Here is a 27985-nt window from a genome sequence, read left to right as displayed (position 1 = left end):
GCTGACTCTCCGCGAAACTGAATTAGGCTACAACCGGCGGCTGAGAGGGAACTTCGGTCGCTCGCTTCATGGAGCAGCGTGGAAATGCTCCGTCCGTAGGAGCGAAGGGGAGCGGACAGCAGCCACATCCCTGTTACACCCTTCTGTTTCCCCGCTTGTGCCGCAGCTGAGACCAACACTGAACCGACTGGATTTTACGCACGGCACCAGGACTGGTATTTTTCTTAAAAAAGAAGAAAATCACACATCTGTTTGGTGGTGGGGGGAAAACCCCGTTTGTTGCCGCGCCGCTGTTATGATAATGTAACAACCGGAGATCTGCTGCCTGTGGAAGAATCTCAGAATAAGGATATATATTTTTTAGAGCGCTGCACGTTTTGAGGGTGAGTTGTGTCATTTTTTTCGTGACTGTCTGCTGCTGCTGTGGTCGCCCCATACGGAAGGCAGGCAGGCAGCAGTCGCGCTCAGCGTCGTGATTATCAAGAAGGAAACGAGCTCGATCAAAGTCGATTGAATTTACTGGCCAATTAACTGGTCAGCGTGGGAACCCTTACGGTTCAGGTGGCAGGTAACACTTTGGGACACTGTGTTCTGTGCCGTTTGCTGCTGTTTGTAACCCAGTTGCCGTTGTGAAAGTGGAGAATTTAAAGTGCTCCAGCTCTGTAGCATAGAACTGGGTTCGCTCCTATAGGCCCAACCGGCTTTCTGGACCAAGAGATATGACTGCTGTGTGTGCCAGTGGAATGAATGGGCTGACATGTGCAGGGTTAGTAAATTACCTTTTCTACTTGAGCTCATACTTGAACAGAAATGGTGATGTTATTCTTTAATAAAAAACCCTCACTATGTTTAATTCGACATAGTTATGTTTGAGGAAAAACTTGAGTTTGTGGCATGGTTTTCAGTTTCATTTGGAAAGATGGACTTGATTATGAGTAATTGGTGAATGACCAAGCAACTGACACCATGCACAGTTTCACCATGACCTCATTCATTTTTGTCTTCCTCCCACTCTACCTCTTCCTCTTGGTCACCATCAGCATCCTTCTCCCCTTGCAAACTGGCTCACACATGTCCTTTCACACCACTGCGGATGGCTTAATAAATAAATATTTTTGTAGGTTTACCAGAAGAGAAAATCAAGAGCCAGTTTTTTTGCTGTGCTTTGTCCCAAGATTGTTGCCTTTGTGTTGCACTCGACTGTGTCCTAAAATGACTCATAGTTGAGAGTCATGATGTTCAAACAGTTGCAGCACCCTACCCTCTTACCCTCCTCTCTACCCCCCTCAAAAAAAAAAAAAAAATGACTCCGTGTTCTAGGGCAGCATCACAAGCAGCCTGCATATTAACAATCTGCGGTCTTGTTGACAAGTTACGCTCATCACTGTCCTACAATACCTGGCCAGGATGAAGTGAAACTGGAGCCACACTGTATTAGAAAGTGCTGACTTATTTTGGCAGCGAGGTCGTAGAAGCACATGGCCAAGTTTGTGTGCCCAGTGTTCCTGAAACATTATCACATGGAGCAAGAGGGGTGGGTGATGTAATCCGACCAATAAAGTAAACCCCTGATGTGTGATAGTGGCAGTCATGCTCATCCTCTGTCTCTGCTCCAACTGGATCCCAGAGAGAATATTCCCAAAGTGCCCTGTTGTTGTGTTGTGGTCCATTTATATTCCAGTGTTGCTTCTAAGCAGCTCTGCTGAAGCAGATCTATCATCCAGTGGGGCCTTTTATCGACAGGCTGGTATGAGAGTTTTTCAGGCGTCTATTGACGGGGCCACACCATAATTATGCCAGCATGACTCATGGCACAGTTTCTGTCTCATTCTGGCCAAGTGCACAGTCCTGAAGAAACTCTTCATGGTGTTGACTTCAAATACAGAGCAGGGGTTTATGCTCGGTGCTCCTGCTGTCAACTTCCATTCATTGCCTTTCTTCCATAGGTATTTTTTTCCATGCATCTAAAACTATTCAGCTCCAAGAAAACACTCCTTCTCGAGTTTATTTTCCATTACTGACCTACTGTCAGTTAAAGTTGATGCACTTTAAAGGACAACACTGTTATTTTGTTGACATTTGTTTCTTATTTTTTCATTGTCAATGTTTTAGCTGGACTTCATGGGAACTTTCCTGTCCCAAACATTGGTGTACCCTCTGGGATTGCTGGTCATTTTCTTCATTTTGTCTGGCTGGAGCTCTTTCTGAGTTGAATGAAATGAGCATCAGTCGGCTGAACAGTTCCATGTGTGTGAAGCACATGATTCTCTAAGTGACTTTAGGCTATTTAAACCCACAAAACACATCTGGATCACATGCAAAAAGCATCCTGAGGCAATGTAAAGTCTACAGCAACAAAATGTTGAGAACATTTTGTAATTGCAAAATGTTGAAATTTTCATTATTTTGTGTGACATCTCTTTGATTTTAAAGTAGCACATGCTTTCTTTGTTCATACAGGATTATCCTGGAAGAAATCCTGGTAGAAGCAACAAATAATTTTAAACTGGGGTGTAAATTCACCTGTCAGTACAAAGTTCTTAAATATGCCACGAGATCTATAACTGAGAAGAATCTTTATGAGTTAAAATGGCCCAGCCAAAGTTTAGACCCTAATCTAGACTTCCATCCAATATAACTGAGCATTAGCTGTTCTACAGTTTATTGTAGATGTGCAGAGCTGCAGAGACATGCCACAGAACGTTTTCAGCTTCAGTTACATGGTTCTGCAAAAAGTATTGATTTAGGAGAATTGAACCCAAATGCACACCATATTTCAACATATTATATTTCAAAATTTTTGAAAACCGTGCATCATTTCGCTTTTCCTGCACTATTACACAGGGCTTTGTGTTAGCCACATTCAGAATTAATGAAATTCATGTTTATAGTTGTGATGCGGGAAATATGAAAAGGTTCACAGGCCACTGTGTGCTTTGTGTTGAGTCTGCTACTGTTAATACATCCTGGATGGACTTGTTAACAGCAAACATGGAAACAATACTTGGACCTGTTAAACACGTAGACTAACTTGTTCTTCCGCTTGGCAAACAAAAAGCAAGCATTCCTGCTAAGTAAATTGTTACAACTGATCCTACAATTGAGCTCAAATGAAGCATAGTTTTAAAAACTCATTGGCCATGTTCGATGGCTAAACATTTAGAAAAGCAGCATTTGAACGATTTCTCCATCACACTGGCTCAGTTCCTAGCTGCCTGACTTTGATGTGGTTGGGGTTTTGAGTAAATTGTCAAAAAAAAAGAAAAAAGGGAAATGTGGTTCCTCTTTTTTTTGTTGCATGAGTTACACTGTGATGTCTGTGAAATGCATCTGAAATATAACATTCAAGCAAACACATTTTGTTGCCATATTAGCGGAGTAATAAAAACAACATATTGCGTCGGATGTGGACAATTATTGACACCAAAGAAAAAACATAATCGCTTGTGCAGCTTATTGTTCTTTTTGGAAGTGAGATATGCAGTCAATTACTTGAGAGAGTTCAACCATTGAGGCAGCTGTACCTATCCTCGTGACACCTTTGGCGGTTGCATGATGCAGCGGCCGGCATGACGATGAAGTCAGTTGTGATGTAATGCAGCAGCAGGGCTATTTCAGGTTTACCTCTAAGCCTCCAAGGCTTCCATCTGCCAGCATACCACCCTGCCTTTCTCTCAGTCAGCACCTCATCTGTCATGAGCTGAACATGAACTGGCATTCGCAGAACATACTGGAAACCTTTGACACACAAGGAAAGCTGTAGATAATCTGACATGGAGCATCCAAGTCACAACGGATGGTTTTATTTAACTCAAGGTAACATTAGCCTGTTAAATGGCTGAACACATCTGATTTAGGATTGGCGTTTTTATCGTGATTGAGGGTCTTCACCCTGAAGAAAAGCTCATTTTTCAGAGAGATGGGAGTACAGTGTGTGTGTGTGTGTGTGGGTGTGTGTGTGTGTGTGTGTGTGTGGGTGTGGGTGTGTGTGTGTGTGTGTTTTTCCCCTCAAGTCTCAGTAAAACTGCTGTAACACCTTTTTGAACTTTGGTCTTCCTCTTTGAGTGTGAAGAACTCTCAGGTCGGGTTGATCAAATAACTGAAGAAATTCTCACCTTTACATGATACTCTGACAATGAAATGGACACCCCAGGTGTGAATTGTTTACTTGGAAGATTTCACAACTTAAACAGGGTTTAGTTACTGAAAAGCAACTAGTCTACCAACTAAATTAATTTAAGTACATAAATTCTGATTTTCTTTTTAATTACATTTCATTTTTGCACATGACTGTAATAAAAGATCCAATTCTTGTGTTCAAGAATTTGACATTCAAATTCTTTAATTTCCAAAAAGAGGCTGTTCTTTTTGGAACAGCCTCTTTCCTCTGTAACATACATCTGCGAGCAATTAGCTGACAAGAAGTAATGAAGCGCCTGCACTGCAGACTGCGAATACTCACTTTGAGTAGAAAAAGAAAGGGGTTGAGGGGGAAGCCTTCCTCAAAGATACATTAGCCATTAATATTGTGCAAGGAATAATCCATTTAATCCAGTTGTGGAAGCTGTAACTTGACAGTGACAAAATGCAGGTGAAATTCTGAAGTGGTGGGTAAATGTGATCAAACTGTTTGGGGATTTGAACAGCTGACCTGGTGGGGCAGCAATGCGCCAGAGCTCCTGGTCTGTCAGACAGGGATGTAAGGGCTGCAGACAGAATGCAATGTGGCTAAATGACAGTGTGTCAGTGTCCACAGAGCAGAGGCAAAGGTTGATAACCCAGGGCCCATGTGAACTGAAAAATACCCTGATCAGCAGAATTGAATGCAGACAATAACATGTTGAGGAGGATGGTATAAAAGTGTTTGGAGGGAAAAAGCTGTTTTGCCTGTTTTTGTTGTTGTTGTTTATTTATTTATTTGGTCACAATCCCTTTTTATGCACATGAAAACGTTCAGCACACTTTTAACTTTATACATCAACAAAAATGCATGCAACTGTTAATTCTATGAAAAGCACAATTGTAGATCCATAGAACAGCATTCTAAAATTGTTGCAACATGATGTTTATTTATTACCTTCCTGCAGATTTAAAATGTTTACACAGAAAAAAACGAATGGACAATCAATTACTCTAATCCCGCTTTGACTGCTACTATTAATCATGCCCAACTTTCCGAGTGCACTCACAGTAAAGCATTACATACTGGGTGAATTTATGGTTTAATCATTGTAAAATATATGAATGAAAATTTCACAGGTCTTTAAAGTGTGAGCGGAGATGCTGTTCTTTTCAGATATCTCTAATGTTTTATCATGTGGAAATAAATAAAAATGTCAGGAAAAGGGACACCTCACACATAACTGAGTGAATTGTCTCCTGAAGCAAGATGCATGTGGATATACTGATTTACATTTAGTTTGTTTATGGTATAATTCAGAAAAATATCAAATGGAAAATACATAATTTTAAAAATTAGAATAGCTTTCAAAGAACTCAAAGGTATCCTTTTTCTGTAAGAATGAATCTACTTAAAGCCCTAATGCCTAAAATTCATTACATCTTAATCATACAGATTGCACTTTTCTATTACAAACATATTACAAATATGTCTTTGAAACAAATAGTGGCTTTTCTGACTGTAAGCTGGGGAAACACAACATATAATTAAAACAAAAACCTTACTGAAATGTTGCTGCAACTATTAGTTGTGAGTAACCCTCATTTAAATCCTGGTACATTTAGAACATGTTCTGTTTTTATAAGTGCTGTTCGGTAGCTGGAGTGTGCCTATTTTCCCTTAGCTCATTGTTGGTTCAGACTTCAAGCCACAACGAACATCCAAAGCGATAGAGTATCCCAACCCTGACACAACAGCGACAAGAGAGTGAGGTTTTAAATAGGGAACCCCCCGTCCAGCCCCACTCCTGCTTTGCCCCCAGCTCCTCTATCTTTGGAGCGGTCAGTTTTCATGCCCAGAGGCTGTGAATCCTCATTGTGTACCAGATTGCTAAACTTGAACTGACTGTTCCCTCAATGGAAGCACACACACAGATTTGTATCTGGAGAGTTTCAGCAGTCCCAGCAGCATCACATCCACCAAACTCAGTCCAGCTGCTTTCCCAGAAATGAAAAGGGTGTGTTTTGGGCCAGTGTCACATTTTTTATTTTGACTTTTTTCATCTTTTCCTGCTGATGTTTAACTTGGTTTGAGTTTCTTTCTTTTTTGTTTGTTTGTTTGTTTAATAAAATTTAACCTTTTTAAAAATTTAAAATACAAATGACTAATGTGCTCTTTAAACCTCTGGGTACCAGCTTTTTTGACATAAGTAGATTGGAATTTCTTTTTAGCTGTGGTAGAAAGCCAGGTGCATTTTACATCTTGGAGCATACCTCATAATGCAACTCTCAACTTGCTCTGTCTACATTCACATACCGCTTATCCAATATTGCCAACGTTCCTGCAAATTTCCCTAGCTGGCATAGCTTGTAATGTGCACGAAAAAAAAACAAAACAACAAAAAAAACTATGTAAAACCCCTCATTTCTGTTGTGCAAATAATCACGCCCAGGTTTTTTTTTTTTTGGAGAAGGCTTCTTTATGGAAGCCTACTGTGGTGTTTATGTATCCTCTTAAAATGACAAGAAAAAAAAAACTGGTGTAAAAGTGATAAATTTTTTAAACTTTCCAGAGTTAAAACGACATTATGTCTAACCACCCACACATTTAGCAACGATTTCATTATTTGAATTTGGAAACTTTGCTAATTGAGTGTGTTCTGACTTGAGGGGGAAAAAACTGACATTATTTCCTTTCTGAAAGACTCTGTGTGTGTTTTCCCTTGTTCCATCAGTTGTAAAAAGGCCTTCCTCTTTCTGGGCTTTGGGACTGTCCCAAAGGACTTGCCCCTGTCTTCCCTGTTTTCCTGTGCTTTTGTCAGAAGTTTTCCACATATCTTTCATCCCTGGTGTATGGCTTCAGTCTCCCCACTTCCTTAACATTCATCCTTAGTTTATACAAGTCTCTCAACCCTTCCCCCCTCGAAGGTTTAGCTTTGGTTTCTTTGTCAATCGGGATGTTAATTAAAGGAATTCATTTTAGTGAGCCACAGCAATCCGTCAGTCTCTGTTAAATGTCTTTCCTATTCATAACTCTCTCACCTTCCTTCACTTAGCAATAAAATTTTATCTGAAACGTTAATCTCACATTTTCTACGAACGTTTTCAATTACACTGAGGAATAAGATGGGAATCTTGCGTCTATTGCGGGTTCTAAAAATTACACACGGTCTACTAAAATTGTGGATGGTAGTGTGAACTAAAGCTCCAAAAATTAATGAGCAAGTCTAATCAATTAAAATCCAAGAAAATTATATTGAAACCTATTAAAACCCTTATGCCGAGATCGCCCCTCCAATGCCCTTTCTGCACCGAAGCTGTTGCAATGTAACTAGAATCTGCTATGGGTCTCTGCAGATGGTAATTTGGTGCACAAAGTTTTGCAATCGGGTTGACTTTGCACACTGGCAGTGATGGAGAATTTGGTCAGAGGATGGCGCTAAACAGAAACCCAATAAAGAAAACAAGTCAGATTGTGAGCAAAAGGAAAACAACAAAGTTAATTTTAAAGAAATAAACTTTCTTTAAAGTGAGAAGTTTCCGAGGGTGTATAATTTAGTTTGCTAAAAATTTTTATTCTGTCGTGGCGCTTCTTTTTGTCTCCTCTTCTGAATGATGGTGGACAAACAAACACATTATTGGCCCTCCAGTAAAAAAGTGATAGCTCTCCAATTGGAATGTGGTTATTCAGCTGAACTATAAATAGTATGAATAGGAGCATCGTCCACGAGGTCCAAGCAGCTTGTGTACACAGACTTGGAGAGGTATGTCCAGCCCTTATGAGTTTGCAAAAGTCTATTTCCAGCTAAGCTGCACATTGAAAGATTCATGATGATGCTCTAAGTACAGATTTTCTGACCCCATAGTCATTTTGCAGATGGTTTGGGAGAGGCAGACGTTTATAGAGAACAAAAGAAACCCCAAGAAAACTCAACTTGCATCTATTTACATCATCACCCACTCAGATCATTTATTGAAGGCGCCGGTCGTAGCATCAACTGGTCATGAGACCGCAGAAGTATTAATGGATTTCTCAACCACTTCTTTGGGTTGAGAAATCAAAACAGGTTTCTTTTAGTCACCATTGGCAGTGAAGAAAGTGATGATGGTCCCTTGTTTTTCTCCGGGTTTTTATTTCTGTGGGATCTTCACCTTGGATTCAACACTATGCTGAGATAAGAAAATAGAAGCAGACCATCCTTCAAACATGGACTCTTCACTGATGTAAAACAAACTCAAGCAATCTGCTAAGGGTAACTTTGCACAAGCAATTTTATATAAACGCATGTCACAAGAAGGAAAAACATGCAATACTTTTTTTTTTTTTTTCTTAACAAACTATTGGGTATTATTCTAATAAAATGGTCAACCCATGTGAGTTTTTGTTTCGTCTCGTAAAAGGATGCAATGCAGCTCTACATAAACAAAACAGTAGAAAACAGTTTGGTGTGATACAAAGGAAGAAATTAATTTGTGTGACAAAAGCTGCTGTGGGTTGGGTTTCCTGAAATGATTTGATCAAAATGTTAAAATCTAGATTATCAGAAATAACACCATAAGATTTTCCCCTGTTTTGTCACCCAAATCTCCTCTCACATTTATCATTTCTCCCAGTGAACTCTGTTCATGCAATCCACCAAAATGTCTGGTTGGACTTGTTCTCCTGTTAGACCCATTGACACATTTTTTTTCTGTGGATTGAGAATGTGGGAATTGGCATCTGAAGCTCTCTATATTATCAGGTTTATTCTCATTTCATGGTGGAAGTAGAGGGCATGCCGTAATTTATTTACATGTAACTGATTTGAGAGATTTCACCGCATGCAACCGTCAGAAACTTCTCACACATGCTTTGAATATAGCCACATAATGCTCCACCATACTGACATCGTTTGGCTCCCAGCTTTTCTTCCTTCTCGGTCATATTTGCCTGTTGAGCACATGAAAAATATTCAAATTTGGGAGCTTATTATAATTACCTAGCTGCTGTGTGGGGAAGTAGAATAATTTTCCTTTCTATAATCCAAAGAGAGGCCTAAAGATTAAACAGGCCTCTGCTCCTGTTATCACTACAAAAATAATTCTCCCATCTCCATATTTCATTGTGAGACGAATTGTCCAGTTCAGTATTCTCTGTAAGCTTTGCAATACAAGTCGATACAAAAGTGTCCATTCGCATGTGTTGGGCAAAACAAGTCATGTAATGTTTATTTTACAATAAAATCCTTAGTTTATCATGACTGAATGATAGAGTGATAGTGTCTTCTTTAACCCACATAGTATATGACTCTGGCTCCCAGACAACATTTCTAAGTCAAGTTCAAAGTCTTTGTTTTGCAACTTATATTAAAAATATTCTGTGCCCATATTTAACTTTGTGAAGTTTGATTGAGATTAAACATCGGCTCTCAGCTTTGATCCTTGCTAATGTGGGAAGTGACCATTCATACAGTATAAGCCACATTGAAATTTCTTTCTGATTTCTGTCCAGCAGGCTTTCTTCTCGCAGAAGACCCTTTTTTTTTTTTTTTATCACATTATAGTCACGTGCGCCTTGTCAGGGCCCGGGATGGGATGTGTAAGTTTACACGCGCCGTGTGGATCTGTTCCTGTACTTGTGAGCAATCGTATGTTGTTTCCTTGGTTGTGTTGACCGGACGCTAAGAATGCACCCGGTCTGCAGCGTGTTTCCTGCCTTCATTTATACATTGCCCCTCCCAACTTCTGCATTTCCTTCCTTCCAGGGCTCACCAGTAAAACAAGCAGTAACCATAGCTCCTCAAGCTGGTGGTCAACCACAGAGGATGTGACATCACCTCTATGCTCTATCCTTTGTCAAGTATTTTTATTCCTGCTGATTGATTTCTTTACTGTGGGGGCTTTAAAAAACAAAAGGACCTCTACATTAGTAAGTCTAGAGCTGAGCACTGTGCACTACACACACCTATATGATGACACTGCTGAACCTTGATTAACTCAGCTTGCCGTGTGCCTCATGTCGATAAATTCTTCTCAGCTGGGAATTTGCTTAGTCTGCCATTTCCATTGATGCGAGAATGAAAACTTGAGCCGACTCTTGCTTCTTTTTTTTTTTTTTTGACTATGAGCCTGCACAATGACCCTTGTTCAGCCCAGTCCACACCAGTCCATACAATGAAGCCTTTTGTAGTCTTAAATCAGGCTGATATCATGCTGGAAACTATGTAGATGAGGGTCACATGTTGTGAAGACATGCTCTGTCAGAGATTCTCCTCTTACTCACCTAAACAGAGACTTTTAGACTTTCTGTAGACAATAATTTGCTTGTATGAAGTCCCTAGATACATTATGGAGAACCAAAAAGACTTGATCTTAATCTCATGCTCAAAACAGCAGATCTTTTGAGCTTTGCATGATGGTGCATCAGACATGATCTCATAATCACAATGTGAAGTGCAAATTCGATCGCTGACATTTTTTTCCATGAATTTTATCTGGCTGACAGCTGAAGTTTTTCCATGAGGCATTTTTGAAATGTGATGACAATATCTTATTGATGAATACCATGGATAAGACAATGTCATCACATAGTGTTATGTGAATGTACAAAACTGCTTTGATGTTTTTTTTAATCACCTTGTCCTTGGAGTATGATTTGAAACAGACTCTCAGCAGACCAGAAATGCGGTGGGACAAGATACTGAAGATGGTTTAATCACACAATCTCCATAGTATTCAGTGCACCCTTCTTTTTCATTCTTTTCATTATCTGCCATTGGTGCCTCCCAACCTTCTTTTTAGAATATGATTCTTCACCTTTTTCCTTTATTCTTCCACTTATATCAGTTTTGATATTAAGAGGCTGACTTGTTTTGAAAGTGATGCCTTTATTTTCTCTTGTCTCCTATAACTTATGCTCAATTTGCAAGGCTATAAAAATTATATATGTATATATAATATACAAAACCTCTAGAAATTATGCCAGTATGTGTGTGTGTATACATATATATTTATAGAAATCTGTAAAACAGTGAAATTATTCTTTGGAATCTATAGTAATTTTAACAAGTTGACTAGGCCATACTCCCTGGGTACTTCCTTCTCTAAGCTTTCTTCATCTTTCTTTAGGTCGTCATCTTCAAAGCTACAGTTGGAGATTAATTTAGCAAATGAGAACTCTTTTGTGGTAAACTGTATGAGCTGCATAGACAGTGCACAATTCAAAGATTGTGGTTTTTCTATGCAGGGAATGGACAGGATGGTGTAAGTGGGCTTAAATGTTGTGTTGTTTTAAAACCCCCATATCTTGTTATCTAGACCTATGAAGTATATATAGCTCATGGTGAGGGCGTCTTTTCTGTCAGCTGCTTCCTGAAGATTAGAGGCACAAGCAGAACCCTGCACTGAGACATTTCACAACTTTACTTGGTGAACCTGATTTTTCCACTGAAAGCTTTTGTTGTCTTCTGAAGGGACCTAAAATGGCTTGTGAGAAAAGGGAATGTGCAAGTACCATGTACTGCTACCTGCGTGTGCACAGGCTCTCCACTGAGATCCGAGCAGTAAATAATTTACCTGTGCACAATGATTAAAAATTCATGTTCTGTAGCTGCACATGTAAGATTTTTTATTTTATTTATTTCTTGTCCAAAAAGGACAGACTCTTTCAGGGGAAACTTAGACATATCTTCTGGTAAACACACTGAAATCTGTGTGATTACGTGTGTGTATCAGTTTCTGTGTGGCGTAACATTCCTCCTTCAGACTGATTTCCTGCATAGGATATTACTGCACTATGAAAAGTCAGGTCTTTGGCTGATAATACAGTAGAGCCTAGGCTCTGTATTTACCTGGGAGTGTCTTAAGGCTTTGTAGAGGAAGAGAAGGGGTGGGATGCGATGGCAAATACAGATGGTGTTTATTTCTTTCACAGAGATCAGTGAAAGCATCTAGGTTTATAATGGTGGTTTCAAAAGCACAGTATTCAAGAACTGTAGTATTTTTGTCAGAAAACAGTTCCACATGCAAAGATGCGCATGTGGATTCTTTTTTAAAGTCGGGTTCACTTTTATCTAATTGCGCATGAGCAGCCCAGTTTTATAAATAGACCACTTGCACACAGGCTGCTGTTAAGAGGCCATTTATAATTTTACAATCTATTTATATTTCTGGCTTGCAGTTATGATTGTGAGGGAGTGCGGTACTTAACTGGACACAAATCTGTCACTCCACACGTAACTGATATAGTTAAGTTTGCGTTGTTAAAATGATCAGACTGAAAGCTCAGTGGCTGAATTTAAGATCTTTAAAATCCTGACATGGGAAAATGCATTAGCAGCTCTGCCATTCGTCTGTGTGCACGACGTCTATGCCTGCCATCTATTTCCCCAGCCACAGCAGCTTTACCCCCACCAAACCACTACGCATCCCCCTCAACTAGCTGTGACACTTGATCTTCGGGTCAGCTGCGGTGGATATTTCTGCTGTCTCGGTGTGTATTTTTTTTAATGTCGTAAGGGCCGGTTTGGTGTGACAGACTGTCACATGTCACTAGGGTCAATTCAGATGACTGCTGCTCTTGCTGGTGCTCAGTTGCACTGTAGCTTGTGGCCTGAGGCTGTGTGTTGTCGTTGTATTTGTAATAGATGGGATGGGAGAGGGTGATGTAGAAGTAAACCACTTGATTTCTTTTCAGTGTGGAAGCACTAGAGATACACCAAAAAGACTTTTGTGGCTAGTTTTTCATGATTGGTTTTTGTAACACGGTGATCTAGCAATATTTCTACTGATTTTGGTCTATTCTTTTCTCTTTTAGAAGAACATAATAAAGCAGCACACAAAACATATTTTTAGAATTCCTTCCTGAGAACTATATTAGCAGAGACATCACATATTTCTCAAAGTCAACATGATTGATGTATTAAACATGGAACATTAGCGATTAACAAAGGTAGCATTTCTAGAAGAGCAATCTCTGTGTGTACTTCTTGAGGATGTAGACCCTCACAAAAAGGCATCTGGCATTTCAAGATCCAAAAGGTTCCATAACACACTGTTGGATAAAAACGATGAAACGGAGCAGCTTTGCTGTATGAACTGAAAGTATAGCTCTCTATCACACCCTTGCTGCCTTAATGAACATTTCTCAATAAGCAATTGGTAGTGCAATTTTGAAAATGGGTCGATTCTGGTAACGAGGTGACTTCTTCCTGCATCTCTATGAAGTGTCCAGCATATTTCTGTTTATGTATCTAGAAATGAAATGGCAACATTTAGCAATATCTTTGTAATTCAAAATTAAACATTTACGTTCACCACATGAACGTGAAATTTTTAGCAGAAATGTTTTCTTATGTAAAACAGAATGAATGTTATGTGCTAGAAAAACGTGGCATGACCCTGACTGTGCAGGCAGAACCCTGCACTGAGACTGTTTAGGGTCATGCCACGATATCTAAATCAATCATTAGTCTTGCTCTTGTGCGCACTTTCGTACTGAACTGGCGTCCCGTACACGAAAAGTGTGATTTTTAACAGGTCACAGAAGGACACAAAAGAAAAAGTTGATGTGGACAAGAAAACTGAAAAAGTAGCTGCAGAAACAGGAAAATAAAAAATAAAAATGAAAGAAGGAACTAAAGGTCAGAAAGCTGGGTAGCTGTCAAAAATTAGGTATTATTAGTACTGTATTGTTACACTGGATTGGTCCTCCCTTCTTACTGATTTTTTTTTAATGACTGCTGGCTTTGTCAGCGACAGAGATGCAGCGCTCTGAGCCACCCAAAGTGTGACTGCGTCCTGTGGTGCAACACGCAGCACACAGTGGCCGGAAACCAGTCAGCTCCTGTCCGTAGTGGTTAGGCTGCATGTGGTTTCAAGGCAACTACTGCTGCCATTTTAGCTTAGAACTGCCAGAAATTTTATGGAATGTGGGTATGGCACGCACAAAGCCAGAGATCATTATGTCCTTGGGTGGAGAAGATATGAAGAATGTAAAAATATTTCTCACGACTTACTCTTAAAGAATTCGTAAAAAATCAAGGACTTAAATGCCCTAATTGTCTTATGTGGACGAGGCTAGATCCTCTATTGTTTTTCTATTTATTTCAAAATTAAAAAGCATTTACAGGGCATTTATGTGAAGTAAAGTCCTGGAAAATTAAACTGGCACATTGTGTGGTGGACTGAGAGCGCTGATTATGCCTGTCAGCTCTGTTCATTACGGCCTGCTGGGTGTCCCCACATCTGCAAAGATGTCAGCATGTCCTCTGGGTTTAGTTTGCTTGCTTGTCCTCTGCTGGTTAATGCGGGTTGTGGAGAAGCACTGAATCACCCCAGAATGAAAAGCCTTATGCACTGAGCAGTCCATGGTCTTGTGATTGAGTGGGAGGTCCTGGTTTTTCACAAAGTGCAGGAAGTTTGGTCTTTCAAGGCTCAGTGCTAAGTTGTGGATGTGGGTGTTTTCCCTCTGTTGGATGTGAATCTTGAAGTCAAAACAATTCTTTTTGATTAAGTCATGGTGGTCACAAGAATGTGAGCCTCCAATCAGCTCTGGGAATGTAAACAATATGGGGCACTATGAGGCATCTGAAATTAAGAAATGAACAAATTAAACAGCTTTAATATTATGTGCTCCTCATTTTTTACCCCTCAAACTTACAGCTAGATAACATTCTCCATCCGGGAAGAGCTAATCCTTCAGTCTGGATATCTGCCAACAATTGAGTTGTGCCTTTTCCTCCCAAGGATATGTCCTGCTGAAGGACTTCCTGGCTGTAATATCTGCTTTTCTCACACGGAGAGCAGCCTTGAATTCATCCTTCTCCCAGCTTCCATTTTTAATTTTTAACAGAACAAAAAAAAGAAAAGAAAAAAAGCAAGGACAGCTCTCTTAGCCACACTCACATTTGAGCAATGACTACTCCAACTGTTCCAGCTAAACTCCTCCTCAGACACGAGCTGCAGGCCAATGCCAGTTTTACGGCCGTGTTGACTTTGGAAGATGACGGGAGAGAAAGACAGAGACAGACTTCCAAGGCTTTTGGCTTTACTACTTAGAGAATGTTGGAGGGTTTACCTTGGGCTGTGACCAAATGTTCCTAGTGGTCAGCAGACTTCTGGAAGAATGAAACAATAGCTGCTTGTTTATAGCAATGTTTCAGCAACCAGGTTTTCTGGCATGTTTCATGAAATCTTTTTCCAGTTTTATTTTTTTTTTTTTTTGCTTCTGGATGTTGACCAACTTGGGTGCTTTTTATGCTGTCAAATTTTTTCAGCTGGCTTCTTACTTTTTGTATTTAGTGTCAGATAGTGTGTAAGATTCCAGAAAAATCCCAGCACCCTTCATATTGTCATTGCATGTAACTGTTCAAGTATGCACAGTATAGGAGTTGCAAGAGTTGGATGAAATGGTTAAGCAGTTCTTTTAGGTACGTTCATTCTCTGGATGGGGAAAAATATCATGAACACGCCATGATCTGCAAATGGATGTAGACCAGGACAACTGGCTTGCTTGTGAATTAATTCCCAGCCTGTGGCATTTAGCGATAGACTGCTGACATGAGATTTTCACGGTATGATAACCTTTATTTAAATAAGTTCACAGAAATAAAAAATGTTTGTGACATGATGTAATTGCTTTGATTGACTGCTACAAACAGTATTAACTAAAACTGGACTTACATAGATGTACTTGGTCTAATACTGGTACATCTATGATATGTATTTGTTTTTAATTTATTTATGTATTTTTTCTCAATAAAAAAATAGAGAATAAATCCCCACTAAATCTGTCACTTTTTAAATGCCAATTTCTTTATTTTGTTTTGCTTTTGCATATTTATAACAAACTAATATAGATGATTAAGTAGTCGGGTCTCTGCCAACCCTTGCAAAAATCCAAATGCTAATTGCAGCTTGCATGCCCAAAGCATGAGCGTTTCATTCTTCAGATGCATCTCCTTGCCCCTGAGCCACATATGAGAACAGAACACTGGATAATTTGCTAAAGACGGGAAAAAAATGCATGTAAGCGGTACCAAATGTGTATCCTGGAGGAAGGTGCAATGCCGCCACATTATTGCCAAAAATAATTACCACAATGGTAGAATGTTTTCAGTCAAACCAGAGGAAACATAATCCAAGGTTCAACAATAATTAAAGCACAAAAAGCCAGGCTTGTTTCGTAAGGTCATGGCTGAACATTTGGAACATAGTGCCCAATTCATTTGCGTCACAAAATTGAGTCCTTTGTTTTATTTATGCACTTTGTGAAATCTTTCATGTCGAGAACAGTGGATTAGTGTGACTGCTGGTCTGGTAAGTGCCATAACTAAGTGAAATTATACCACTGGAAGGCAAAATTAGTGTCCATTTCTGCTCCTGGATCAACAATCAAATTATGTCTCAAACGTAGCAGATTGAGCCTCTTCTTCTGTCAGATCTTTATTGTATTTAATTAAGTAATTCTTAAAATAAACTGCTTGATGGTTGTTTTCCCTGATCACCAGACCGCCTTCCTAACCTCCGTGGTAGTTTTCCACTTTGCTTTAGCCAGCTTTTGGAGAGAGATATCAGATTAGCAGAACAGAGCGCAAAGCCACTGAGGGTCATGGATCATTTAGGATAAAATTCTAATACCTGCATGAGGTTAAGCATTCCAGTGACACCAGAAAAAGATTAATTTGCAGAATAGCTTAATCCTTGCTTTGTTCTTTTAATGACTTTTTTGCGTCTAGAACTTTACTTTTGCCAGAATATTGTAATAATAGACTTTGTACAGTTATTTTTGTTCTGAAAGCTTGAAATTGAATTTTGGTTGCAATAGCTCAGACCGTGGTTTACTTTCACATGCTGGTTTTGACCCCTGCTGACCTGTATGTGAGGTTTTCCTTCCGCCGCTGCTGAGAGTCACAGACAACACTTCCCATCATGACATGGACTAAAACAGAAGCCTGTGGTGCAGTAAAATGCCAATCTGAAACAGATGTGGTTTTAAAATGCCATGGACGTGCTTTTTTTCCTTCTTCTTTTTCCAAAGAGTAACAATGCAAGTAAGAGGGTAATCTGGTGTAGGGAGTGAAAAACACTGTTACCATGGCTCTGGTAATGTCCCAGTGATTAATAATCATTTAGGATCTTCACATTCATTTGGTTTCAGCTACGTAACTGCGATTTTAGACATTTGCAGCAAATAGAAAAGAAAGAATGTTTTTGCCGGAATGCATAAGCAACCTGAAATGCAAACCAGATCAGAATGAGAAAAATGTGACTGCAGGAAATGACAGGGAGAGGTGAGGCTGGATGGTGGAGCAGTGGAATTACAAAGCTGCAGCCGCGAGCAGACGGCCTGATGCTGAGGTTTGTTGTGCACCTTCTGTGGTCTTTGGGCCTCGTCATGAGAATGCATACACAGTCATTAGGCTCTGATAGATGTGTGCTGAGCTGCTTTGAACCACCAAAAGGGATTAAGATTGATGTGAAGTGAGAATTAAAGAATTATATTTAAGGCTGCAAGCTTCCTTCTCCTTCAACAACAACAAAAAAAATCTGATTATTTTTGTACTTCCCTATTAGGTTTTGAGGATGTGGCAATCAACTATAGGATATCAGTTTGCTCACGGGTCAGAGGAAAGATGTGAATATTAAAGTAGAGCATTGTTCTAGGGCCCTAAATTTTAATGCTAATATTTCACTGTGAATGTAGCGTTTTTACTCACCTTTCCATCCGTCTTTTTTTTGTTTTTAATCCCAATAGCTGGCAGGCCTGGAGAGGGATAGAAAACATGGCTGAACCACGGCGGGAAAGCACCAGCAGCCTGCAGAGGAAGAAACCTCCCTGGCTCCGACTGGACATTCCCACGGCTCAGATGTCACTAGACGAGCCTCCGACTTTTGTTCAGGTGGTCTCTCTCTCTCTCTCTCTCTTCCACTCGCTAAATGCCTCTCTCAGTATTTATCACCCTTGTCATTTGCTGTACGGCATGATTTGTGTTCGCACTTCTCTGATGTATCTTTTTCTTGTGTAGCCGGTGAGGCGGCAGGGGTTCCTGCGCAGTATCAGCATGCCGGTGGAGACTTCTCACCTCCAGTCTCCACCGCGCGACATCTTTGACACCCGGCGGCCTGTATTACAACGTCAGTCATCCATTACTCAGACCATAAAGAGGTAGGAAAAGACAATAAGCTGGAGCTAGATATATTTTGTCATACCTCATTGGTATGAGTACAAAAAAAAAAAACATTATCTTTGCCTTAATATTACAAAATATTTCTGTGGATGTCTTGCAGAGCACTGGACTCCAGAGTATGTTTTTGCTTTATATCATTATCAAATGCAATATTTATAAGCAAATATTTATTATAAGTTAAGTAGAGGTATTATTTCCCTTTCTCCCGGTAGACTTGTAAAACATCAACTTTTCATAGCTTTTGCAATGTTTCTTCTTTCCCTTTTTTCTAATTGTCCATTCACTTGTTGATTAACATCTTAATGCAATCTCACTAATACTGCAAACCTAAGCAATAAACATCTTGATCACACTCCTTGCTTTGCTCTCTTTGCTTGAAGACAGCTATAGCACTCCCAAGGTGCATTTGTTTTTGTTTTTTCCTTTGTCACTTTTATCTTCTCTCCACCTTTCCTCTGTCACCTCCTGCCACCTTGCTGAAACCTTCCCACCCTGTCCTGGCTGGTCACAGCAGCAGGAGAGTGCACTTTGAGCGGATTAACACTGTCCCCGTTAAGGGGCAGCGGGCTGCACGCCGCAGCGTCAGGAAACATCACTCTCTCTCCAGAACTCTGCTCAGGTACGACGAGAACGGCCTCACGCAGGCTTCACTAGGATGAATCTGTGTGCTGACGATGGGTAAATGAGAGGGCGGACTATTTCTTTTTTTTTTTAAGTCATGAGATGTCGCATGCCCTCTGCAGAAAATCCACATCACAAGATGGAATTGTTTTTCTTTCAGTCAGAGCTCCCTCTTAGTCAAATTTTTTTAAATTTTTTTGAATGAGTCACAGTGAAACCAAAAGCTGTTCCTCTTCCTCTTACAGGAGCCACAGTAATGACTCGTCCTGGTACTTGGAATGGTCCCTTATTTCCCTACAGATATGCTTCAGAACAATCCACTCTGTTTTAGCTTTGTAATGATGGTTGTTGATGAACCAGAGCTTGATAATCAGCGCGCCAACTCGTAATGGCCCCGCCAGAGTTTCTGTTAGATAAGACGTTTTCGTTGCCAAGTCTTATCGTTCACAAAGAAAAGGCGCTTTTCGACTGTTGTTCTCTTAGAACTGAGGGTTAAACAATAGAGAAAAGCTTGAGTGACGTAACATTTACTGTGCAGCTTGTAATCATTGAAGATAGATGGCTAGCTCTGCCCTGCTTTCCTTTGAAGAATGTTTTAACTTCCACTTCCTGCCCTCGGGGAGCAGTAACTTTGTTTGTTCTGGTGCTTATTAGGCCTCTGCAGCAACAGACTGAATGTGTGTGTCCAATTTTAATGTGTCCAAAATGGAAAAAAGCACTCTGATATTAGTTGTAAAAGCTAATTGGATTGGTGGCATTTAAATAGAGGAGTGTCTGTATTTAATCACTTTTTTTTGTCATCCATATGCGTGGGCGTAAGAGAGTGTGTATGTAACTGTACAAGCAACATGTCTAGACTTGTCCCCTCTACTCTGCCCACTACTTGTACTATCCAGTACACCTTTTCTAAACTCTGAGATGTGTTATTTTCCCAGCGTGTTGCACGGTCTACTGACTCACTTTCACATGTGCGAGCCTCCTATGAGGACCATCAGCGATTTGCTCTGAATGTCTCCGACATGTGAGTTTGAAGAGCTCAGTTGAAAAGCTTCTGCTTTCTGGTGTTAGGGGAACAGCAGACTGGTTCGGAGTTAGTAAAGACGGCGACGCCACACAGAAATGGCAGAGGAAAAGTCTTCGGCACTGCAGCCTCCGCTATGGGAAGCTAAAACCGCAGGTGATCCGGGAGATGGACTTGCCGAGCCAGGACAACATCTCCTTGACCAGCACTGAGACCCCTCCTCCACTCTACGTGCCATCTTCACAGCATGGAATGCAAAAGGTTTTTTTTTGTTGTCTTTTTCTAAAATGCTTCATTAATTTAATGAAATGTGGAGGACTGCTTTAGCAATTTTGTATTTTAACATGACAATTTTCTGTTTTTTTTAATGTGTCAAGATTCCTCACATCTACAACACATTGCAACAGAAAATTCTCATTTTTTTCAATTCTTACCTCTTCTACAATTTATAACTCGGAAGGTTTTTGTTAGTTCATGCTTTTTGATATTTAACAAAATATCAGCTGCAACTTATTGAATGTAATCACCACTCTTAAAAGATTTCCAACCAGCTCAGAGTGGTAAAAAGGCGCAAAACTATTTTATTCACATGAACATTCTGACTTTGTTAAACATATCTCAATGAAGAATATCACAATTTTTTTGAGATACTTTTATTGCAGAACTTTCCAAGCTGTTTCACATAAAATATGGACCCAAGAAGAGAGCTGCCATTTGAAATAATGTAACAATTTAAAACAAAAATGTGGATAAGTAAGAACACATTCCTGACTGGATGAGCAGAGTATTAAATCCTAATCAGCAAATCATCTTTACCCCACCTGTAGTCCTAAAAAATTGATTTGCTATTATGTGATAGACTGATTGGCTGTCGTGTTAATAAGCAGGTGAACGTGTTTCATGATGACTGTGTCTTTTTTCTAACCTGACCAGCAAGCCGTCCATTTCTCAGCCCAGTTAAAAACTTATGGTGGTAAAAATAATGCAGGAAATGAAATTACATGCTGATCTGTTAACTGCTATATGAAAATGATGGAACCAGGTTGAAGAATATGTTGCTTTTTTATTAATAAAGTCCTCAAAGAATTCAAGCTGCATTCTTCAAAAAATGCAGCTCGAAAAGTAATTAGTTTGTTTTTTTGGTCATTCGTGCACATTTTATTTTCAGTATTTGTTTGACTCTATTTGTTTTTTTTTTCCCTCTGTCTCAACTGATAAATGAAAACCATGTGACTGAGCAGACTCCATATTTTTACATATTCCATAACCAAAACTTTGGTTGGTTTTGCAGATCGTGGACCCATTGGCACGTGGAAGAGCCTTTCGAATGGTGGAGGAGGTTGACGGCTACAGCGTGCCTCCGACCCCGATCACGCCTGGAGCCGCATCACTTTGCTCCTTCACCAGCTCCCGCTCAGGTCTCAACCGGCTACCTCGGAGGCGCAAGAGGGAATCGGTGGCCAAGATGAGCTTCAGGGCTGCAGCTGCACTGGTCAAGGTGAAAGAGCAAATAGAGCAGGATGAAATTAAACTACTAAATTCAGCTTTTCTTTATTGTATTGATTTAGGGGTGCACCGATTGCAGTTTCCTGGCCGATTGATGATTTTTTAAAAAAATCTAACTTACTGACTCCGATTTAGGCCGATACCAGTTTTATTTTGTCTGAAATGTTGCTAAATACACCAAGAAAGTTGCTGAATTGATAACAATGGGGTGACCTTTGTTAACTGTAAATGTGCAGATATTTGTCAGACAAACCTCTCTCACAAGAAAACAGAAAAGCACAGTGGTTGATTTTTAGACCATTGCCGAGGTTAATAACAAAATTAAGGAAATCCGCTCCAATAAATCAGTGCACCCCTAAATATGCATGTTGAACATTGTGTCTTAATCTTTTTAGGGGCGTTCGTTAAGAGAGAGCACCCTAAAACGGGCGCAAAGACGAAGCTTCACTCCTGCCAGTTTCATGGAGGAAGATGTGGTCGACTTTCCTGATGAACTGGACACCTCCTTCTTTGCTAGAGTGAGCATAATTTGAACTCATTTTTACTCTGCACTGAATACAGGTCTAATTCTAAAACTATAATTTCTTCTTAAATCCTATACCGTTTTTCACCTCAATGTTTGTTTGTAGGACATCCTGATGCACGAAGAGTTGTCCACATATGCAGACGAGGTCTTTGAGTCTGCATCTGAGATGGCCATCAAAGAGGCAGAGCCCGGCACCAAGAAGGATGAAATGGAGCTGACAGGCAGTGCCTTGGATAAGTCTGAGCTTGAGAGAAGTCACCTCATGCTGTGAGTGAAGATGTCATCAGCATAGTCGGCTTTTGCGATTAATTTTGTGTAAAAACGATCCGACTCCAAGGGGTTTTCAGTAAGAAGAAGTTGGAACCAAAATTTTACCAAATATATATATATAACATGAAATGCAGCTGTGTTCAAAACAACAGCTGGAAGACATCACTTACTGTGTGCTGACACGCATGTGGCTGATTTTTAGTAATTGAAACATTCAAAATAATAGCAGCTTTGATTAAAATGCATCACTGTGAAAACCTGAACAAAATAGGTCACTGTAAAAACTGTTCAGAACTGGCAGAAGAACTTTGATTAAAAACTGGAGAAGTGAAAATACTGAAGAACTGACTGATGTTGAATAAACCCTAATATTGCTATTACTTTCTCAAGAGTAATAACACATTAGATAAATATTTATTCACGTTTGTCTTTATATGGATGTAAAAAATGTTATAAATATTTTCAACTTCATTCTTTTTTTTAGACAAGCTGCTTTTTTAAACTGTATATACACTGTGTTTTAATAATATAGTTTAATAGGTTATTATAATTAAATGCTAATGAATAAGAAGCAGATAAAGGCTTTAATTGTGTTAATCCCTAATCCCATGCCACTTTCTGTTCTTTAACAATCTTGTTTCTTCCCTCTCCTCTCCTCCAGGCCTCTGGAAAGAGGATGGCGTAAAGCCAAAGAAGGAACCCCAGGACCACCAAAGGTGCCCTTGCGTCAGGAGGTGGTGAGTGTTCATGGACAGCGGCGTGGACAGCGCATCGTCGTGCCGGTCAAGAAGCTTTTTGCTCGTGAAAAGAGGCCGTATGGGCTGGGCATGGTGGGAAAGCTGACAAACCGCACCTACCGCAAACGCATCGACAGCTATGTGAAGAGACAGATCGAGGACATGGACGGCCACAGGTGCAGCGTCTCCGTCCCGCTTTTCCGCTGCTTCCCTCAGTGGGTGATTGTATTGGATAAACTCCAACCTTTCTCAACACATGCTTTGTGTCTCTTTCAGGCCTTTTTTCACATACTGGATCACCTTTGTTCATTTACTCATCACTATATTGGCTGTATGTATATATGGTATTGCTCCAGTGGGCTTCTCTCAGCATGAAACTGTTGATTCTGTGAGTCCTACTCCTGACCTCAGGAAACATTTTTACTAACACAGTTTCACCCCAATACTGATCCTGTTCTGTTTAATTTTGATTTAGGTTTTAAGAAACAAAGGAGTCTATGAAAATGTCAAGTTTGTACAGCAGGAAAACTTCTGGATCGGGCCTGGTTCTGTAAGTAGCCCTTCCTCCTTCCTAATGTTTTTGTTAAACTGACACATTTCTGCATGCAGGTGGTGGATGTTTTATTTTTTATCTTCATGTGATCCATGTTTAGGAATCCCTGATCCATTTAGGGGCCAAATATTCTCCATGCATGCGACAAGATGAGCAGGTGCACAATCTCATCAGGGAAAAGAAAGCTATTGAACGCAACTCGGCATGCTGCGTTCGGAACGATCGCTCTGGCTGTGTTCAGACTTCAGAGGAGGAATGCTCGGTCCGTTTAAAAACATCAAACCTATCCATCTGCTTAGAAACACTGTGAACAGTTCTGTTCCTTTGTTTGCTTCTGTGCAGAGTACTCTAGCTGAGTGGGTGAAGTGGCCGAACCCAACACTCAACACTCCACAGTTAAATGGTAAAGACAGGCAGTATGGCTCAGTGTGTCATCAGGATCCCAGGTAGGAAACTCGTTGAGCCCTTGTTTCATAGCGACGGCGTGTGCTTATAGTAGATGAAGCACTTTATGCATTTGTTGCACACAATTTCTCTCTGACTGCAGCATATGTGTGGAGCCGGCTTCGATGTATCCACATGAATGGCCAGATGACATCACGAAGTGGCCTGTGAGTAATTTGAAGCCTCCGTACCAAAGTGATTTTGATCCTTATTACAATGAACCATCACTTTTAAAAGTGGCACTTAATTCACAGTAAAAGCAAATCATTCATTACATATTTTATAATTATTTGTATCTTAATATTGTCTTTATTCAGTTGAAGCTATGCTACTGATGGAAAAAAAATCAAGTATTTGAAATCCTGCAACTCAAAACAAAGGTCATTAAAGGACACACTGTTTGAGATACATACAAACCATAATAAAAGTAACAGTTTTTTTTATTATTTTGATGCAGTGGAGAGGGAAAACCATAAAACCTTTGACCAGATCTAATCAAACAAATATTTTTAACTAGATGTCCAGTTTGGAATAACCCAAACTCATTTCTCAGTGGTTGTTCTGTTCTGTTTTTGTTAGATTTGTACCAGGTACAACACAGGGAACCATACCAACCTGCCTCACATAGACTGCACCATCACAGGCCGACCCTGCTGCATCGGAACCAAAGGGAGGTGAGAAACATTCGGACCGATAACACAAACCAGAGAAACTTTTTAACTTACTGACTGCTGCGGTTTTGCTTCAAGGTGTGAAATCACATCCAGGGAATATTGTGACTTCATGAAGGGCTACTTCCACGAAGAGGCTACTCTTTGCTCACAAGTAAGCAGCTGTGCACATCACATGTTTTTTCTTTTTGTATCACTGGGGGATTCTACTGAACATGGTGTCCTTTTTTCAGGTGCATTGCATGGATGATGTCTGTGGATTGTTGCCTTTCCTCAACCCAGAGATTCCAGATCAGTTTTATAGGCTCTGGCTTTCTCTTTTCCTGCATGCTGGGTGAGTCACACATATTGGCACAATCCTTCAAAAATATTCTGGGATTTTCCAGGCATGAAACATTACATGGGAATGGATTTAACTGGACTGTGTAAAGGAATAAAAAACTGTTACAACATGAAAGCGTTTCAAGCTTTCATGTTGTTATTCTTAATGTTTGATCATGGCAGTGATGTATCAAAGAATAAAACAATTGTAAAAAGTGCAGAATATAATAGAAATCTTTCCTATCTTTGTTAAAGTGATAGTGTTGCTTTGGCAGTGTATTAAAGAGAAAAACAAATCAAAATAATTTGCAGCTACATCAAGGAAATTAATGCATGTAATGTGTTCAAGGAGCTCAACTCAGGCATAAGCCGTTGCAGTTTAGTTAAATTAAAATCACAACAGAATATCTGGATCTACCTGTTGTGTAACATTTGGTCACACAAAGCGGTGAGGAGGAGTTTTATTAAAAGATGATAATCTGATTTCATATTCTGCATGAGGAAATTGACTCCGTCTCTTTCCTTGGGTGGAGCATTAACAAAGCACAGGAGAGATTATTAGTGGATGTACTACTTCCTTCCCTACGGTTGCTTGTATAATCATTCATACTCCATGATTTTTTTTACATGTTATAACTGTAAACTATTTAAATGTATTAACTGAACTTTTCTGGTTGATCCACACAAAGCATGGCGTAATTGTGATGGTTTTCAAAATGTTTTACGAAAAACAAAAACTCCAACTGATTTTTTTCCAGGATTTTTCTGCATTTAGCTTAATCAAGTATCATGTGTAAAAGCATTCCCACAGCATAGTAACACTACCATCATGCTAGGTTTCCTTTTTGCATAAAGTTAGATTTTGGTCTTACTTGAACTGAACAACTTCTTCTAAACACGACTTTTTATTGTTTTTTTTGCCCAAAGGATAGCTTTCGTTTTGCCACATTTCTTTAATGTACAGATGCTGACTGGCATGTTTCCGGATCACCTGAGCTGTTTTCCCTCAGTCTTCATGATGCCGTTTATTCACCACTGTTATCTAACGAACCTCTGAGGCTTTTGCAGAACAGCTGTCGACTTGGTGGCGGACCTGTGCCAAGTAGTGCTCGGCTGTGAATTGGAAAGAAAATCAGTTGACAGTAAAATTTCCAGTAAAAGTCATTAAAGTTTTGGGTTAAAATGTGACATTTGGCGAAGTTCGAACAAACCAAGTTGGAACTTGTGCCAGAATATCCGATATTCTAAAGAAATAATCTTTCAGAATAATAGATCTGGTTTCTGAACTGAAGGGAACAACATAAGGGAAGGAAACTTGTTGTAAACTAAAACAGCTGTTGTTGAGATTTCTCTCTTTATATGTTACCCTCCATCTGTTTGGCATATGCCAAAAATATGTGGTTTTGATCCAACTGTTCGCTCCCAGTAGTATTCTATTTTGGCATTATCGTTCTAGCTGCAGTCTAAAACTGTCAGTCAGGCAGAGCAAAGACCTCCCACTTACAGCCACCCTATAGTTAAGAAGCTCTTCATCTTTGCATCTTCTGTTATTTCTCTCCTGGATAATTAACAAAGTGGCCTCACTGCATGAATTCATTAAGCTTCCCTGAGATGGAGAGTGATTTGTGCTGCAGTGCTTCTCCCAGCGCTGAAGGATTATCTTCTCAGCACCTGCGGTTTTGTAGAATCTCCATCCCTCATGCGCTTTGCTTTTTTCTGTGCCTGTCCTCCCAGAATCCTCCACTGTATGGTGTCGGTGGCTTTCCAGATGACCATCCTGAGAGACCTGGAGAAACTGGCTGGCTGGCTGCGCATCTCAATCATTTATATCCTTAGTGGGATCACTGGGAACCTGGCCTCAGCTATCTTCTTACCCTATAGAGCAGAGGTAGCAAAGCTTCTAGTTTGTAGGATGTGTTCGTCTTGTTATGCTTTCTAATTCTTCTCTCGCCTTGCCTCAGGTGGGTCCCGCTGGATCTCAGTTTGGGATTCTGGCCTGCCTGTTTGTGGAGCTCTTCCAGAGCTGGCAGATCCTGGCCCAGCCGTGGAGGGCCTTCATCAAGCTGCTGTGTGTGGTGCTCTTCCTCTTTGCCTTCGGGCTGCTGCCCTGGATCGACAACTTCGCCCACATCTGTGGCTTCATCTCCGGCTTCTTCCTGTCCTTCGCCTTCCTGCCCTACATCAGCTTCGGCCGCATGGACCTGTACCGCAAACGCTGCCAGATCATCGTCTTCCTGCTGGTGTTTGTCGGTCTATTTTCGGGCCTCGTGGTGCTCTTCTACGTCTACCCCATCAAGTGCGACTGGTGCGAACTGATCACCTGCATCCCCTTCACGGACAAATTCTGCGAGAAGTACGACCTCAACGCCCACCTTCATTGAAGTGCGAGCAACGAAGCATGAAGGCATCAGGTCAATCATTGCGGACTGATCGAGAGGGAGGGCAACATTTCCTCTTTGTCTATGAACTAAAAGATTATTGTTGTGTTCTTTTACTGTCATTACGAATACCTATACTCCACATCATATGGATTTCCTTTACGTTCCCATTCACAATCATTGTCAGTGCTTTTATTGTCCAGTGAAACAAAGCTAAGGCACTTCAAAAACCCATCAAAGCACCTGGTTTCCCTTTACTTGAGAGGAAGTAATTGGAGTAGCCCAGGCGCTGGTACAGGCTGAAGGATCATATTCAACATTCGCAACAATTATTCAGGCAACCTCAGAACCAGAAGCAGGGACAAAAATATATATACCTTTGGTGCCTTGTTGATAAATGTACCAACTACTGCCATATTTTTGTTACATTATGCTGAGCACTCGAATGTTTCCTTTTGTTTATTGCTTCTCGAGAAGTGATTATTGTTTTAAACACGGTGGCGTTTTAGCCACCCATCTATCCTCATGTAACTGAAACGGTAAAAAGAAAACAGACAAAAAATGACTATTAATTAATAAAAAATGTGTGCTACTTTTTCTTAACGCCTGCTGGATGTTGTGTAGTTTATTAAAATCAAACAATGAAACAA

At 40.2% G+C, this 27985-nt stretch overlaps 1 protein-coding gene across 4 annotated transcripts; it reads left to right on the top strand.

The window, feature by feature from the left end:
• Positions 1 to 20: 20 nt before the first annotated feature.
• Positions 21 to 27985, top strand: rhbdf1a (rhomboid 5 homolog 1a (Drosophila)). 4 transcript variants are annotated; one of them, XM_055021534.1, is made up of 19 exons: positions 21 to 215; positions 17855 to 17999; positions 18126 to 18265; positions 18799 to 18906; positions 19977 to 20190; positions 21221 to 21427; positions 21831 to 21953; positions 22065 to 22228; positions 22893 to 23144; positions 23245 to 23356; positions 23444 to 23518; positions 23622 to 23783; positions 23864 to 23967; positions 24069 to 24132; positions 24545 to 24639; positions 24715 to 24790; positions 24870 to 24970; positions 26692 to 26845; positions 26919 to 27985. In XM_055021534.1, exons 2-19 carry the CDS (start codon positions 17883 to 17885, stop codon positions 27336 to 27338), a joined length of 2688 nt encoding a protein of 895 aa, XP_054877509.1. In that variant the 5' UTR covers positions 21 to 215; positions 17855 to 17882; the 3' UTR covers positions 27339 to 27985. The 4 variants fall into 4 exon arrangements, with proteins under 4 accessions (XP_054877509.1, XP_054877510.1, XP_054877508.1 ...); XM_055021535.1 differs by having other exon boundaries at positions 21 to 383; positions 18802 to 18906; XM_055021533.1 differs by having other exon boundaries at positions 21 to 383.

This window comes from Poeciliopsis prolifica, unplaced genomic scaffold (assembly GCF_027474105.1).
Source record: "Poeciliopsis prolifica strain line A6 unplaced genomic scaffold, Auburn_PproV2 SCAFFOLD077, whole genome shotgun sequence".
Taxonomy (NCBI): domain Eukaryota; kingdom Metazoa; phylum Chordata; class Actinopteri; order Cyprinodontiformes; family Poeciliidae; genus Poeciliopsis; species Poeciliopsis prolifica.
This window is presented reverse-complemented; position numbering and strand designations above follow the sequence as displayed.